This window comes from Ammospiza caudacuta, chromosome 11 (assembly GCF_027887145.1).
Source record: "Ammospiza caudacuta isolate bAmmCau1 chromosome 11, bAmmCau1.pri, whole genome shotgun sequence".
NCBI classification, from domain to species: Eukaryota; Metazoa; Chordata; class Aves; order Passeriformes; family Passerellidae; genus Ammospiza; species Ammospiza caudacuta.
In genome coordinates this window covers 740367-757542 of record NC_080603.1, presented here as the reverse complement: position 1 = coordinate 757542, position 17176 = coordinate 740367, and the positions used below count along the sequence as shown (strand labels likewise).

At 53.3% G+C, this 17176-nt stretch overlaps 1 protein-coding gene across 1 annotated transcript; it reads left to right on the top strand.

Moving 5' to 3' along the window:
- The first annotated feature begins 7085 nt into the window (after nucleotides 1-7085).
- Nucleotides 7086-10200, top strand: LOC131562406 (zinc finger protein 586-like). Its single transcript, XM_058812098.1, has 3 exons — nucleotides 7086-7221; nucleotides 9029-9110; nucleotides 9297-10200. The coding sequence occupies exons 2-3, from the start codon at nucleotides 9056-9058 to the stop codon at nucleotides 9965-9967; spliced, it is 726 nt and encodes a 241-aa protein (XP_058668081.1). The 5' UTR covers nucleotides 7086-7221; nucleotides 9029-9055; the 3' UTR covers nucleotides 9968-10200.
- The last annotated feature ends 6976 nt before the right edge of the window (nucleotides 10201-17176 follow it).

Below are 17176 nucleotides of genomic sequence, written 5' to 3'. Positions count from 1 at the left end.
CTTGTTTCCCACCAAGCCCTCAGTCCTACAGCCTTTGTCCAAACTGTTCCTGAAGCCAACAGCACTACGAGCCCTCGGGAAACTCCGAGCAGAGCAGAAAATGACACTGATGATGAAGTTATTTCGTCCCACCCTTCCATCGGTGATAGATGTCCTAGGTTACAATATAAAGATGTATTTTATTTCCATCCTCAAGAGCGGTTGAAAGCAGGGGGAGCATTGTTTTATTCCTTATCTCCTGGTAATGGGCCCATCAATGACTTGCCACATGACACAGAGAGACGTTCCTTTGGGAGCCATTTCTGTTTCATGGACCCACCTTATGATTCATAGAATGATATCAGCCCATTGTGAGATGCTCTGCCCAGAGGGGAGGAGCTAAGCATCCCCACATGGATATTATCCAGGGTTTCAGATAGAACAAGCTGCCTTTTCACTGGATTTCCCAGAGGAACAACTGTCTTTTCCACTGGATCTTCAGAGGAAGGCTACACCCTACTACTTGATCACAACATAACCATTTTTATTCCAACATAACCAGATCTGCCACTCTAGGAGGACTGCAGCCACCATTCCAATTGGACTGCTACCAACACCCTGACCAACAGGGTGTCCGGTTGTATTCTGACTTTGTCAGTGGTTTCTCTTTTGTATTATTGCATGCATTTTGTTTTATTACTTTTTTCTTTTCCTAATAAATTGTATTTCTGACTTGGAGTCTCTCACCGGTTTTGCTTTCAAAACAGAACAAATGGAAAAGCCTGAATGGGTTTCCTGAAGAACAAACCCCACTCAGGAACCACCTGCTCCATCCAGGCTGCCTTGAATGGTGTCACCTTTCTACAAGAGACAGGGTGAGCAGAAATGATCTCTGGGAGCAGAATTCTCTGAGTCTCCCAGCTGAATTCTCTGTCCCTGTCCTTTCCCTGGATCTCTATTGCAGATAGAAGCTGCTGGTTCCATCCTCACCATTAAGATCTCTCTTGAATGCAAGCAGATGTTCCCAGGTGTATTAAGCAGGATTTTTCCATGTTTCTACAAAACTTTTGTGTTCCTCATGGAATGAAGGGACCATTTTGGCACTGAGGGGGTGACTTGGAAGCAAGGAGTCAAGTGTGACCCTGGGGTCCCATGGAACCAAGGGGCCATGGTGACCCAGCGGGGCTGCATGGAGCCAATGGTCCATGGTGACAATGCCCATCCAAGGAGTTAATTTTGATACTGTGGAAGCTCATGGAGGGAGGGAGGCCATTGTGACACTGAAGAACTTCATGAAACCAAATATCCATGGTGACACAGCAGGGCATCATGGGAACCAAGGAACTGCTGCTGTCAATAGGGAAACTCATGGACCCAGGGGCTGTTGTGGCACTGCAGAACCAACAGAGCTGCTGGACCTTGTCCCCTGGCCCTGCACAGCTCCTTGGGAGGCACGGCAGGAGCAGCACCCTGGGAGCCTCAGGAATGCCCCTCTGGCATCGATGGCACACACTTCCATGTGCTGGAATTCCAGTTTCCAGCCAGGAAAAGATGTTCCTGGCCTGGAAGGCAAAGCTCTTAAGAAGGGACTGAAAGCCAAGTGGAGCAAGATCTTACAGTGACATTTCACTGCCAGCCTTCCTAACTTCACTCATGGCTGCTGTAGCTCGTGGATTGGGAATGAAATCAGGGCAGGGTCTTTGGTGGGAGCTGCCCTGGGTCAAGGGAGACCCTGAGAGAGAAACAGAGCAGGGAAAGAGAGGCAGGAGAGAAAGGAGGGCACAAACACAATCAGCTGAGAAGGTGGCACTCTGAAAAACAAACCAGAACTGATGGAAAATGAATGGGACAGAAATCAATAATTCTGAAAGTTTATTTACTATGAAATAAACACCCAGCCCCACACAATCCTGATTCCACTTGGAGAATTTGGATGCCCCTTCTGCCAATCTCCTTCCAACTCCATCTCACCCTGGAGGCTTTGGAATTAAATAGTCTTGATGTGGGACTGATTTTTTTTCGATGTTGGAACAAGCATATTTGAGGTGGGATTGATCCATTTGGGGTAAGATTGTGATATTTTCAGTGGGACTGAGTGGTTTTGAGGTGACAGATCAATCTATATTTGAGTTTTGGAGTGCAAAGACATGGAGAACACTTCCTAAAACCTCCCAAGAACCCACAAATCTTCCAGAATATGTCCCAAAACCATAAATTCCTGCTCAAGTATCTGTTACGTGATGGAACTTTAGACATCTCTGATCAATTTCCTTCATTTTAGTCCTATTACAGGTGTTTTTAAGTGATAACGACAAATGAAGAGGGAATTCGGGCCAAACCAAAAGGATAACCAGCCAGGTGTCCTCCCAGTACAGATCACTGAATGTGGGTCACCAGGGCTCTGCCCAACGTGGATCCTCCCATGGGGGATGGAGCTGGAGGGGTGCACGAATCTCTTCCAGCAGTTGGGGCACTCGCAGGGCTTCCCTTACCGGTGTGTCCGTTGGTGTTTTGTCAACTGAGACCTCATGGAGAAGCTCTTCCCACACTGCGGACACTCGTAGGGCCTCTCCCCAGTGTGGATGCACCAGTGGGTAATGAGGTGACACTTGTGCTTGAAGCCCTTCCTGCAGTCAGGGGAGCGGAAGAGCCTCTCCTCGGTGTGAATCCACTGGTGCTTGAGGAGATTGGAGCTGGTCTGAAGCCTCTTCTGACACTCGGGACACCTGTCGGGCCTCTCCCCAGTGTGGATGCATTGGTGGATGATCACCTGCGACCTCTGACTGAAGGTCATCCCACATTCCCCACATCTGTATGGCCTTTCCCCAGTGTGGATTCCCTGGTGGTGGAGCAGGCTGGAGCTGCAGCTGAACCTCTTGCCACATTCCAGACACTCATAAAGGGCCTATCCCTGCTGTGGATCCGCTGGTGGGTGATGAGGTGGGAGATTTGCTTGAAGCCCAACCCACACTCAGGGCAGCGGAAGGGCCTCTCCTCTGTGTGAATCCGCTCATGCAGGAGGAGATGGGAGCTGGTCTGAAACCTCTTCTGGCACTCAGAACACTCGTAGGCCCATTCCCTGGAGTGGATCATCTGGTGCTGGATCAGGGTGCTGCTCTGCCTGAAGCTCTTCCCTCACTCCAAGCACTTGTAGGGCTTCTCCCCATCATGAAGCTTCTTATGGACCGCCAGCTCCGAGCTCTAGCAGAAGCTCTGCCCACCTTCCTGGCACAGGGTGGGTCTTTCCTCCTCAGAGCACCCTGGGCTGGGTTTGCAGCCCCTCTTCCTATGGGATCTCTGGAATTTTCCTCCCTGTTGGATTCCTGTGCCATGGAGTCACTCAAAACAGCCTCTTCTACGAGCTTCTGCCCTGGGGGTTTGTCCTCCCTGCTCTCCATCCTCAGCTCCTTCCCTGGGGGAGGAAGGACAAGGAGAGGATGGGATTTGACTCCTTGCCAGAGGGAAGGGAAGGAGATCCTTCCAGTGCATCCCCGGCAGGATGGGATTGGCAGCAGGGTTATCCTGCAGCTGGGGGACGTGCTGGGCTGGGAGATGGAGCAGGAGAGAGGGGGAAAGGGGCATTGACTTCATCCCCCCCTGCCTGGCTATCCCGGGGCATCTTCTTCCTCGCAGCCTCCTCCTCCGTCTGGTGAAGGTTTGGGGACGGGAAGTTCTGTTTTGGGGGGAAAAAAAGGGATGACCACATTGAGTTTTCTACTGGTTTGAAGACTATCCTGGGGGAGAGTCTAAGCCAGAATCACAATTTAATAAGAAAATTTAGTTCAAGGCAATGATACAGAAACACTGCCTTAAACTGACAGAATCAGGATATAACATGACACCCTGTTGGTCAGGGTGGTGGCAGCAGTCCTATTAAATGGTGACTGCAGTTCTGTTGGAGTGATGAATGTGATTCTGTCAGAGCAGTAATCCTGTAGAAGGGTCTGGTCTTCCTCTGGAGGTCCAGTGGTGGTTCTGGAGCTCTTGTCCTCTGGGAACCCAGTAGGCAAGCTGCTCCTGGTGTTGAAAGCCTCAGCTTATATCCAGGTAGGAATGCTTGGATCCTCCCCCTGGGCGGAGCATCCCACAATGGGATGATGGAATTTTATCAGTCCTGCAGTGACACTCAATGGCCCATTCACAGAAGATATCTCCCCTGGAGGGCGTTATCAGGGGTTAGTCATGGAAGGGATAAAGAACACTGCCCCACCTGTTTATAGTAGTTAATGAAATGGTGATTGAAAACATGCATTTGGTTACATCTTACATTGCAACCTGAAACAGTGGGGTAATCCCTGCTCAGGGGGTGAACACCACCCCCCTTACCCAAACTGGCTCAGGTATAACACCCCCACTCTAGGAAGGGCACACACACAGGGGACAATGTCACACTTGCCCTGCCCCAGGGGAGGCCTCTGTCCCTGTCACTCCCTTCTCCAGCCGCATTTTCTCTTTCACAGATTGGGGGGCTTTGCCAAATATAAGAGTACTTTGTCTCTTTGTCTCTGTCTCCTTTGTGAACACCTACACAGAGCTTTACCTTCCTTTTCATAACCTGAATTTGGCCGAATTTCCACATTTCTTTTATCAGAATGTGCCAGCAGCTGAGCTGGAGCTGTGCAGGACTGACGAAACTTGGAATTACCACAGAATTGCTTTTTTTGTCAGTTTATTAAAGTTTGTGGTTTTTTTGCATTTCCATCAAAAGCATTTTGTTAGAAGAGCAAATTCAAGGCATTTTATGTAGGGTTAAGTTTGATTTCTGACCAGAAATTACTTTACTTTGTTCAGTGCCCAGAGGATGCTCAAGGGGTCTCTGTGCCTCTCGCCCTGGGTGATGCTTGGGAGAGTTGTCCCTGTCCCTGTCACCCCAGGCGATTCCCCAGGGGGTCTCCATCATTCTCACCCCAGGGAATGCCTGGGGGGTCTCCCTCCCTCCCACCCCTGTGCTGGGGGATGCTCGGGGCAGTCTCTGTCCCCTCACCCTGGTCAATGCTTGCGGAGATCTCCATCCCTCTGGCCTCAGGCAATGCCTGTGCAGGGCTGGGGACCAGGGGCTCTGTGTCCCTCTCACCGCTGAGGGTGCTCGGGGCTGGGGGGGCTCTCTGACCTTCTCACACCTGGAGAGGCCGGGGGTGTCTCTGTCCCTCTCAGCCCTGGTGTGACCCCACCCAAACATCATCGGGGTCAGAGGGACAGAGACATCCCCAAACCCTCAGAAGGGTTGAACCTGGGATTTGGTCTGGGGCTGAGGATTTAGGAAGGGGCTGGAATTGGGGCTGAGCTTGGAGTTGGGGCTGAGATTTGGATTAGAGGTGGGATTGGGGTTTAAGGATAGACATGGGATTGGCTTTAGGGCTGGGGTTGGGATTGGGTCTGGGGCTAAAGAGTCTGGGACTGGGATGTGATTAAATACAGAACTGTGAGTGTGTCTAAACATGGAGTGAGATTGAGACCAGGATCAGTGTCAGGTTTGGGACTGAGCTCACCCAGAGCGGGACAGAGGGGATGTCGCTGCAGGATGTCCCTGGCATCATCCCAGCCCTTCTCAGGCACCTCCAGACACGGGGGGCAGCTGGGTGCCCCAAGATCCAGGTGCTCCCACACTGCCCCTCAATACCAGGCAAGCATTCCCTGAGGGCAGCCCTGACTGTTACCATTGGGGCTCTGGGATCAGCCCTCACATCTCTGTGGGAGCAGCTACAGATAGGATGGGAGATTTCCCCTCCCTCTCTTTCCTGTTGAAGGTGAAGCCCAGCTGCCCTTTCCTTCTGGTGCCTCCTCCGCTCCTCAGCTGAGGATGTCAAACTCTCCAGGAGCAGGAAAATCCCCATTCCCTGTTTGCTTGTGCCTGCAGCCTGGAACATTGACAGAGAACAAAGAACTTTCTGACAGCCCTGCTAAAGTACATGGGGAGGAGGTTTGTGAGAAAATGAAGAAATTGTAATTTGATAGGAAATAAAAGGTGCAAAATTATTACTTTCTGTCTCATTCATTTTCAATCAGTTCTGGTTTGTTTTTCAGAGTGCCACCTTCTCAGCTGATTGTGTTTGTGCCCTCCTTTCTCTCCTGCCTCTCTTTCCCTGCTCTGTTTCTCTCTCAGGGTTTCCCTTGACCCAGGGCAGCTCCCACCAAAGACCCTGCCCTGATTTCATTCCCAATCCACGAGCTACAGCAGCCATGAGTGAAGTTAGGAAGGCTGGCAGTGAAATGTCACTGTAAGATCTTGCTCCACTTGGCTTTCAGTCCCTTCTTAAGAGCTTTGCCTTCCAGGCCAGGAACATCTTTTCCTGGCTGGGAACTGGAATTCCAGCACATGGGAGTGTGTGCCATCGATGCCAGAGGGGCATTCCTGAGGCTCCCAGGGTGCTGCTCCTGCCGTGCCTCCCAAGGAGCTGTGCAAGGCCAGGGGACAAGGTCCAGCAGCTCTGGGGCTCCCAGAGTACATATCAAAGGTGGCTTTGCCGGGCATTTTCCAGCACCTTCCCCACTGGAAGCAGAGAGAGAGAGGAAATGGGAGCGAGTCCCCAACAAAATCCAGGAAGGATTGGGCTGGGAAAGGACCCTGTTCATGGGTTAGGATTTCGCGAGGGAGAGACGCCTCTGTCCCAGGGAAGGAGCGAATGAGACCATGGGAACGCAACCTGCGCATCTGCTCGAACTTGGATTGAACTGAACAGGAAATGGGGAAGAGAGAAGGAGAGAAAGAAATCGGGAAGAGGTCTCAGAGAGAGAAAGAAAAAGGAAAGAGGTCTCAGACAACAGATAGAAATAGGAAAATGCTCTGGGCCGGACTCCGCAGCTCCCAGGGACACCCGCAGGGCGCCGCGCCTGTCATAATTTCTGCCAATCAGAAGAGGCGCTAAACAATTTCCAGCCAACCAGAGCCTTTCTCGCCGATGACTCGCCGGTTGCCAGGCGGGCCCGCAGAGCCCGGCGGCCCCGGAGCGGAATTTGGGGCTCGGGCCGGGGGGACGGATCCGCCCCGGGGGGGTCCCCGAGCCCCTGCCCAGCCCTGGGGCCGATCGGGGGCTCCCCCACCCAGCAGCCGGTGCTGCGGGGCCGCGGGGCAGAGCGGTGGGAAAGGGGGGTCCGGGCTGGGAGCGGCGGAAATGCGGGAGGAAGAGGAGGGAGAGGAGGAGCAGGAGCAGGAGGGGGAGAATCGCGGCGCTCGCAGCGCCCGCACGCCGAGCCTGCAGCACCCCCTGCCCCGGGAGCATCGCCCCCATCCCCGAGCCGCAGGTGAGGGCGGAGGCCGAGCTCGCTCCGGCTCCAGCCAGGGGTCTCCGGGAGGGTTTTTTGGAGAGTGTTCGGAGCCGGCAGATCCCGGACTCGAGCCCCGGATATCTCCGGGCTCCCTAAGAGGAGATTTTTCGGGGGGAGAGGAGCCGCGATCGCCCCTCGGGAGGGTCCCGGGGGTCCACGTGGGGATAGCCCGGTACCGACGGGGCGGGACATTGGTTTTGGGGATCCCCGTGAGAGCCGGGGCTGTGGAACAGGGGACCCCTGGGGTGGGGAGAGGGGAAGGGGCGATACCGGAGCTGGGGGACCCTCGGCAGCCCAGAGATGAGGCGGGGACTGGACCCCCTGACTCTGACAGGGGCGTGTCCTGAGGTGACTTCATGATGCTCGTACCCCCAATGGTCTGTTTAGCCCAGAAATGAGTTCTGCACCTTGAAGGCTGGTTCTGAGCATGAAGGGAGGAGGAAGAAGCTGCAGTTTGTTTTCAGAAACTGCACTCACTCCTCCACATTCCGGCTCCTGGACTGTTGTGATGCCTTAAGGAGCTGGAACAGAGACCAGATGGAGCTAAGAGGAATAAAGTTGATTTTTATTGAAATGCCTTCAAAGGCCACACTCAGGCAGCACAGGAGCCACAGCTGTGGCTCTGCCTGGATGGCTCCAAGATGGGAGCAAAAGAGGGCTTGGTCATGAGATCTCACATTTTTATAAGTTTTAGTCCATTTGTATATAGAAGTTAACTGCTCAATTAATAGTTTCAAATTATGAAGTTACATCTTCCTTGCTTGCTTGCCTGCTATCTTCTTTCCATGTTGTTTATGCTTTGGGCCTGAAGTTTGATGAGATTGTCCTTGAGTCTCCAGGATTGTTTTGTCTTCACCACCCTGAGAAAAGATCCCAGTAACACTTAATATAAAGCTAAAAGCTGCACATCCAAACACAACAGAAAAATTTAAAACCTAAAGTATCGGTTGTCTGTGGACAGACAGACAGCAGGACAGAGCTCTCCTTTGCTTTTAGTTCGTTTTTAGCTCTCTGAGGCAGACAAGTTCCCTGGACTGATTTTTCTTTTTCTTTGGATCTGTTTAAACCTGCTCTGGACTGAACACCCAGAACACCACTGGCAGCTCCCACTGTGGCCCACCTGGCCGGGCCTGGGCCACGGCATTTCCAGTGCTGGAGGGACTGATAAGAGACTGATAAGAGACTGAGTGAGCTGAGTTACAGCCCACAGAGGAACTTTTTGAGTTTGTCATCTATTTTGGAGCGGCAAGAGGTTTTTTTTTTTTTAATATTGTTAATTTTTTGTGCTGGTGAATGCTTTGCCTGTTAAATAAACAGGTTTTTCTCCTTTTCTCCGAGAAAATATTTTCTTAATCTGGTTGGGAGAGAATTTGCCACTTGAATTTGCTTTCTAGAGGAAAGTCTTTTGGAGATTTTCTCCCAAATTTGCCCTAAACCAGGAGAGAGTGGTGGGAAGAGAGGGGAGCCCCAAGTAGCTGAACCAGAGGGAGGCTGGAGAGGGGAACCCCAAAACCCCCCAGCTTTCCTAAGCAGGACCCTGGAGAGGGGGGATGCCCACTGCCTCTCCAGACCCTGGAGAGGGGGGATCCTCAGCAGCCCTGAGACAGGGGACCACTAGAACTCCAGAGGGATAACACTGGAAATGGGACACTCCTGATGGCTTTTTTTTATTCACTCTGGATTTTTGGAGGTTTTTGTGGACACCAGATGACTTCTAGAGATAGACTTGGGCGGGAGGAATCCCCAACCCAAGGCATTCACACCTTGTTTTTCCCCATGCCAGGATTTCCCTTTCCCAAACCTTGGCTGGATGGAAGAGGAGAAGGCTGCAAGGAAGAGGAAGATGCCCCGGGACAGCCAGGCAGGTGAGAAGGAAGTCAGTGCCCCTTTCCCCCTCTCTCCTGCTCCATCTCCCAGCTCAGCACGGCCCCCAGCTGCAGGACAGCCCTGCTGCCAACGCCGTCCTGCTGGGGATGCACTGGGGGGATCTCCTTCCCCTTCCCTCTGGCGTGGAGGCAAATCCCATCCTCTCCTTGTCCTTCCTCCCCCAGGGAAGGAGCTGAGGATGGAGAGCAGGGAGGACAAATGCCTGTGGCAGAACATGGTGGAAGAGGCCATTTTGGGTGGCTTCACAGTGCAGGAATCCAACAGGGAGGAAAATCCCCAGAGATTCCACAGGAAGAGGGGCTGCAAACCCAGCCCAGGGTGCTCTGAGGAGGAAAGACCCACCCTGAGCCAGGAAGGTGGACAGAGCTTCAGCCAGAACTCAGAGCTGATGGCCCATGAGCAGCTTTATGACGGCAAGAGGCCCTATGAGTGCTTGGAGTGTGGGAAGAGCTTCAGGAAGAGATTCAACCTGATCTGCCACCAGAGGATCCATACTGGGGAACGGCCCTATGCGTGCTCGGAATGTGGGATGAGCTTCAGCCACAGGTCTGACCTGGTTGTCCACCAGAGGTTCCACACTGGGGAGAGGCCCTACGAGTGTCCCCAGTGTCAGAAGAGGTTTCACACCAGCACCCACCTCCTCGTACATGAGCGTATTCACAAAGAGGAGAGGCCCTTCCGCTGCCCTGACTGCGGGATGGGATTCAGGCACAACTCCACCCTCGTCACCCACCGGCGCATCCACACCGGGGAGAGGCCCTACGAGTGTCCCCAGTGTGGGAAGAGCTTCTCAGACCGCTCGTTCTTTACCCGACACCAACGGAGACACCGGTAAGGGCAGCCCTGTGGGTGCCCCAAGTGCAGGAAGAGCTTCATGCGCTGCTCCAGCTTCATCCCCCATGGGAGGACCTGCTTTGGTCAGAGCCCTGGTGACCCACATTCCCGGTGATCTGCATTGGGAAGATGGCTGGGTATTCTTTTGTTTTGACCCTAATTTTCTTTGGATTCATCTTCATCCCTTCAAAACAGAGAAAATTGGGGTAAAAATCAATAAATTCATCAAAAGCATCTATAGCCTCACTTTTTACATGTACTTCAGAGGAATCTGGGATTCAAGGAAATTATTGGGGGAGTTTGGGGGTTTTGGGGGTGTTTGGTTTAGTTGTCTCCCTTTCTTGGCACTCAAAGAGACAATAGGGTTTTATCTGTCACCTCAATAGCACTGAAACTACTCACTTCCAACCCAAAATTCCTTGATTCCACAGCCCCTTGGTGGAATGGGGTTGGAAAGGGATTGGGCGAAGTGGGTTGCAAATCAGGAGGGGTGAGACGGGCATTGGGTGGGGCAGAATGGGTGGGATGGTGTTTGGGAGGTGGGAAATTGGGGAAGTACAGCTTGGGGGCAGGGGGGTCATGATGTCCAGAAGGGGTGGGATGGGTTGGGGTTGGGACTAGGGAGGTGGGCTGGGGTCTGGAATGAGACAGCCAAAGTTTGGGGATGATGAAGGGAGGGGGAGCCCATTACTGAGTGAGTTTTTTAATAATCCACATTCCTGAAGAGATTCTGGGGTGTCTTATGTTTCTGAGGCAGTTTTGGGGCACTCCCCAGCTCTTGGGAGTTTCCTGAGAGCAGCTCCATGGACCCCCAGTGCCAGGGGTGGTTGCCTTGGGCACGGGCTCAGAGCTGTAGCCAGAGTCCGTTGCCTCGGTGTTGGAGAGCAGAGAAATGATGAACGGCCCCAGACATCTCCAGTGTGTGTTTGGGGGCAGGGAGAGTTCTGCATAGGTGGGGTGGTCACTGTCCCACCCCAGCCACTGCAGCCTCTGGCCCAGCCCCAAACTGGCTGCCAAGCCCCTAGCACCCCAAAAACTCCACCTGAGAGAGGGACCAGAGCAGGTCAGGATGTGACACGGGTGTGACACTGACACGTCCCATGGCCCTGGAGCTCACAGCAGCTGAGATCCAAGACTGACTGTGGAACTCTCTCTCCCTCTCTCTCTTCTCCTGACTTCCTCTTCTCAAAATCTGCATAACTTGAAGTTGGACAGGTTAGAGTGTGCTCAGTCAGTGCTTTGTCAAGTGATTTACTGTAATTCAATGCTTTTTCAGATTTTCCAAATACCTCATTCTCTGAAGTTTGCAACTAAAATTTGTTCTCCACCCTCCTGAGAAGTTTGTTGTTTTCTCCTCTTGGCCATCTGTCCTGCAGGCTTGTGCCCCCTGTGCGTGCTGCTCCTCTGCCCTGGCCGGCTGCACTCGCCCATCTCGCTGTGCCCCAGCATTTCTCACCCAGCCTTTCTGTGCCCTCCCTGGGCTCCCCGCACCCAGTGCTGCCAGCTCCTGGCACACAGAGCCAGGGCAGGAGCCCACCCTGCCAAGGGGCTCTGGAGCAGGGCGGAGGCTGCGATGGCTTCTGAGCTCAGCAGCTGCTCCTGGCATGGTTCCGTGGAGACCGAGGACAGCAACGCTCTGAGCATTGTCCCTCCTGAGGGTCACACACTGCCGGGGCACATTCCCTGCCTGCAGGATTGCTGAGCATTGTCCCTGCTGAGGGTCACACACTGCCGGGGCACATTCCCTGCCTGCAGGATTGCTGAGCATTGTCCCTGCTGAGGGTCACACACTGCCGGGGCACATTCCCTGCCTGCAGGATTGCTGAGCATTGTCCCTGCTGAGGGTCACACACTGCCGGGGCACATTCCCTGCCTGCAGGATTGCTGAGCATTGTCCCTGCTGAGGGTCACACACTGCCGGGGCACATTCCCTGCCTGCAGGATTGCTGAGCATTGTCCCTGCTGAGGGTCACACACTGCCGGGGCACATTCCCTGCCTGCAGGATTGCTGAGCATTGTCCCTGCTGAAGGTCACACACTGCCAGGGCACATTCCCTGCCTGCAGGATTGCTGAGCATTGTCCCTGCTGAAGGTCACACACTGCCAGGGCACGTTTCCTGCCTGCAGAATTCGTGCCTGACCCAAGCACTGCACTGATGGCTCCAGCATTGCTTTCCAACGGAACCAGGGGAAGGCCAACTGTGTGCAGCTCATGGTATTTTAGAGTGTCTAAAACTCGCTACATCATTGATCTTAAAGGTGAGATGCATTTGGAACTCATGGCATGGAGAAGTAGTGCAAGATGGAAAAGGGGAGCTATTTCTATGATGGTTTCTTTCCATTTTCATTTCACTTTCACAAGCTGATTCAGTTTTACAGGAATGTTCTCTGTGACCCTGTCTGCTCTTTTCAAGAACCTTTCCTGGAGAATGAGGTCGAGCTCGTGTCACAAGATGTGGCACCACCTGCAGCTTCTCTTGGCTTTCCACACTGTGCGTGCAGCAGGACTCTTGCAGCAAAGCAAGACACATGTTTGGAGAACTTGACAACTTGACTTTTCTTTTGCTGGTGGACTCGGGAGTTGTGCCATTGGTGAGGTTTTCATTGTTACTGTTCCAAGCTGAGAAAACAGGAGGTGGTACCAGGAATTGTTAGGGAGTACAAGCCTGGCTAAATGCAGATGAAGAATCTCCAGAGCCTGCAGCCACAAGTGGAGAGTTGTGTGATGATCATTCCAACCTGTCATTGGACATCTTGAAAATTATCTGGAATGTGAAAATGCTCTGACAGAGGGAATTGGTTTCTGAATTCAGTGTGGATGATTCCACATCTGGTGCATAAATCAAGAGCACAATCAGTTCATTATCAGCACCAGAACAAGCTGGACCTCAGAGTAGCTGACTGAAAGAATCTGGAAAGGAGAAATGCAGGGAACGACCTGGTGAACCTTGCCTGGAAGAAGGATGATCTTTTTCTAATAATTACTAATCCATTCACTTGTATTTTGTCTTTATTAGCAAGGCCATTTGCATCCCAGATTCCCCAGGAAGTGCAAAGTCTGACCTTGTGGAAGTGGCTGAAAGATGTCCTGTTCCTCTGCAGGGACACTCAGGCTGGAACAGGAGCCGGAGCCCTCTCTGGGGAAGCCTCCTCTGAGCTGGAATTTGTGCCGTGCTGGGAGAGGAGGAGGAGGGGGAGAAGGCTGGGCGCTGTGTGGCAGGAGCAGGAGGTTTGGGCCGCAGGACATTCCGTCTGTGCCGCTGCCCTGCAATGGGCGGCCGTGCCTGGGGCTCTGTGCCTGGGCCCGCGTGTGCTGAGCTGCCTGGGCGGGGCTTAGGTTCCCACTGGGACTGGGCAGAGCCTGGGCTCAAACTGGGGGCAGCAGCACTGCAAAACACCTCTGGACATCTGCGTTTCCTGCTGCTGGGAAGGAGCAATGAAGCGAGTTGAGAAGTTCTGGTTTCTGCTTCTCCTGGTGGATTTTTTAATTTAATTCCACACTGTGGAGGCAAAGTCTGTGAAGCCTCTGTTAGCTTACTCTATTTCAACAATGCCAGCAACAGAGCTCTGTTTGAGTGCTGCAAATGTGGCCTGTGAGGCTTTAATACTCCTCATCTTAGTGTTCAGGGGCTGGTGAGCATTCCAGTATCTGCTCATCTTTATGCCTGTGACAAAAACACTGACTTCACTGTCATGAAAGCACTGTGGGTAGCACCAACTGAAAGAGGCACTTACAGTTTTATGGATAAAATTCAGGTGGCAAGCAAAGAGGGCCAAGAGCAGCCATGATCTGTAATTCCCAAGAAAAGGCACCAGCAGCCTCCTGCTGTCACCTCAGGGTGAGTCAAACAGAGCTGGAAACAGTGCTGGAACCCAATCCTTTCTTCCTCTGAGGGCTGGCTCAGGGCAGCACAGGCGGGCCCTGAGCAGTCAGGGCTGTGTGTGGGTGCTAGTTGCTAGTGCTCCAGAATTGAGCTGGAAGAAGCCCTTGGGAGCCGAGGCAGGAGCAGGCGGCAAGGGCCCGGCGCTACTAATGCTCCTGGCCGGGAGCCCCGGCTGGGCCGGGCCGGCGCCCCCTGCGCTGCGGCTGCTGCTGCTGCCAGAGCCGGGCGGGACTCGGCGACAGGGAACGGACATGGGGGGAACAGCAAAGGCCTGGCGGCTGCAGGGATGGTGGCGCTGGGGCCAGCGCCAGCACAGAGCTTCAGCCCACAGTTAACCCCGAGGGAAACGCTGGGGAAAGGCTCCATTTCAGCCTTTCTGCACTCGTGGCTGTGAAGGGACTGAAATGAAAGGAGAACAATCAGGGCCCGACACCTTCTCCTTTGGGAGGAGCCCCCGGCCTGGGGCTGTGACGGGCCATGAGGGGCTGTGAGGGGCCATCAGTCATGAGGCTCCATTAAGGGCCTTGAGAGGCCATGAGGGGCCATGGGGAACTCTGAGAGGCCATAGGGGTCTGTGATGGGCTGTGGGACACCAGGCACCTCATGGAACCAAGGGGCCACTGTGGCCCAGCAAAGTCTTGTGGAACCAAAGGGACCATGGTGACACTATGGAACCTCATGGTTCTACAGGCCCATTGTTACACAGCAGCCACAGCAGGGCTGCAGAACCAAGGAGATCATCGTGACCCTGTACAACTGTGGAAACCTGTGAACCTACCAGGGAAAAGGCAGCAGAAATTCCCTGGAGAGACACACCACAGGCTCTGGGCATTCCTCAAAGCTCAGGGTGAGAAAAAAGGCTTCCCTGATGGTGCTCTGCAGCACTATGATAATTTGTCCCAGTTCTGTTCTCCCTATTGGCCAATTGGCCTTTCCTACTCCTTTTACACTTATATGTTCATGTTCTGGCGAGTTCTCCCTTCCCTGTCTTCCCATTGGTGTGTAACATTGTCCATCTACCCTGGCATTTCCTATTGGTCCCTTCCCTGTGTACTGCCCCTCAGCCCTCAGAGCATTGGAGCCCTGGTGCTCTCTTCTGCGCCCTCTTTCCCTGTATTTATACTCTGGACCCTCCTTTGTCTTTGACTCCTGGACACTTTTGGTGTTGCTCTACAATGAAGCACATTGGAACTCCATGTCTGGACCCTCCTGTTTCTTCACTGCTGAGATGCTGCATATGTGTGTGTGTGTCTCTGTGTGTGGGGGTGTGTGTGTGGGTGTCTGTATCTACATGTCTGTGTGTGTATGTGTCTGTGTGTGTGTGTCTGTGGGTCTGTGTGTATGTGTGTCTGTGTGTATGTGTGTCTGTGTCTGTGTCTGTGTGTATGTGTGTCTGCAGTCTGTCTGAGCTGGTGCTCTCATGGCTCCTGCCCATTGGCACAAGGTTGTGTCCACCACCACCATGGACCACAACAATAACTCCTTTTCTTCATTTACTCTGTGGTGTAAATGAACTATTCTGTCTGATCATGATCAGAAAAAATCAGAGCTATATTTATATAAATTTATCTGGTATTCAATCTTTAATCCTGTAGGACAAATTGTGTAAAAGTTCAATTCCACCTGTCCAATCTTTTACACCTTTGACAAAGACTGGGGCTGGGATTGGATCCAGCTGCTCCCAGTCTCCTCTTTTAAACGGAATTTTAGAAGTCTAGGGGTCCTCCAGGGGAGGATCCATGGTGGCTGTTGGGTGTCATTTCTTCATCTCATGACTCAGCAGGAGTTTCTCCAATAAAGAAATAAAGCTTTTGCCTGAAGCTCCCACTGTGCGCCCATGACAGGAACCCCTGTGAGTGTCTGGGACATCCCAGCTCTTTGGCAGCCTGGGGACTCCTGGGATGTCACCATGGAGCCCCCATGAGTGCCTGTGACAGACCGGTGCCTTTGCAGCCCAAGGTCCGCTGGGATGTCACCATGGATGACTGTGACTGCCTCTGACCACACGGCTCTTTACCATCCCCAGAAAGCTCTTGGAGGTCTCCATGGAGCCCCTGTCTGTGCCTGTGACATTTCAGCTCTGGAACAGCCTGGAGACTCTTGGAAAGTCTCCATGGAACCCCTCTGAGGGTCTGTGACAAATCTATCCTTAGCAGGCAACCATCCCCAGCCCCCTGTTGCTATGGTCAGTTTCCATGGCAACCATCACCAGGCCCCTGTTGCTATGGTCAGTTTCCATGGCAACCATCACCAGCCCCCTGTTGCTATGGTCAGTCCCTCGGCAGCTCCATGGAGACTCCATGTCGGGGTGGTTGCCATGGACACCAGCTCAGGCCTGCAGCCAGAGCCCGTTGCCATGGCAACCATTGGCAGCCCCATCCCCAGGCTCATGGGATCCCAGAACCACAGAATTGGCTGAGCTGGGAGGGACCCATCAGGATCCTCCAGTCCAACTGCTGGCCCTGCACAGGACACCCCAACAATGCCAGCCTGGGCCTGGCAGTGCTGTCCAAACGCTGCTGGAGCTCAGAGAGCCCTGGAGCTGGGACCCTTCCCTGGGGAGCCTGGGCAGGGCCCCAGCAGCCTCTGGGCAAAAACCTTTTCCTGAAATCCAACCTGAGCCTGCCCCGACTCAGCTGCAGCCGCTCCCTCCACTCCTGTCCCTGGGCACCAGAGGGAAGAGGTTCCCACAGCCCCAGCCAGGGACCCACTCCCAAGGCTGTTGCCATGGCCACCATGGCTGGGACCAGCTGGGATGCTCGGTTTCCACGGGCAGGGGTTCAGGAATGAGAGTCCCCAATTTCCTGCTCCCGCTAAAACCGTGCTGCCCTCGCTGCCCTCACGCCTCCCATGGAAAGCACAAAAGACAAAGATCCCAGGCTGGGATAAGAGCAATTTATTGGGAACAGCAACGAGATAAGGAACAAAAGGAATGGAAAAAATATTGACAACAGACAGGATAAATAAAACTATTTACAGGGAAAACTAAAACACAACTCACTGGGTCTCCCTCGCCACAATTTCCCCTTCCTGGAAAGGACACCCTTCTCTTCAGGGAGAGAGAGAGAGAGAGTCCCTTTCCTGTCCCTGGCAATGACCTGAGGTGGGAGTGAATGTAATGACATGGCCATGGCCAGACCCTCATGTTTTTCAATGCCACATCATGTCATTGGGAGGGGCACGACAAGGAACTGGTGTCTTCCCCACACAGATCACAAGGAAAATGGATAACCAGGGCTCTTCCCAATGTGGATCTTCCAATGATCGAAGAAGTTGGGGCAGAGCACAAAAATCCTCCTGCACTTGGGGCACTGGCAGGCCTTCCC

Coding starts and splice junctions, on each gene's coding strand:
- LOC131562406 (XM_058812098.1), top strand. CDS start 9,056: ATGGAAGAGGAGAAGGCTGCAAGGAAGAGGAAGATGCCCCGGGACAGC. Junction 9,111..9,296: donor GCCCCGGGACAGCCAGGCAG/GTGAGAAGGAAG, acceptor TTCCTCCCCCAG/GGAAGGAGCTGAGGATGGAG.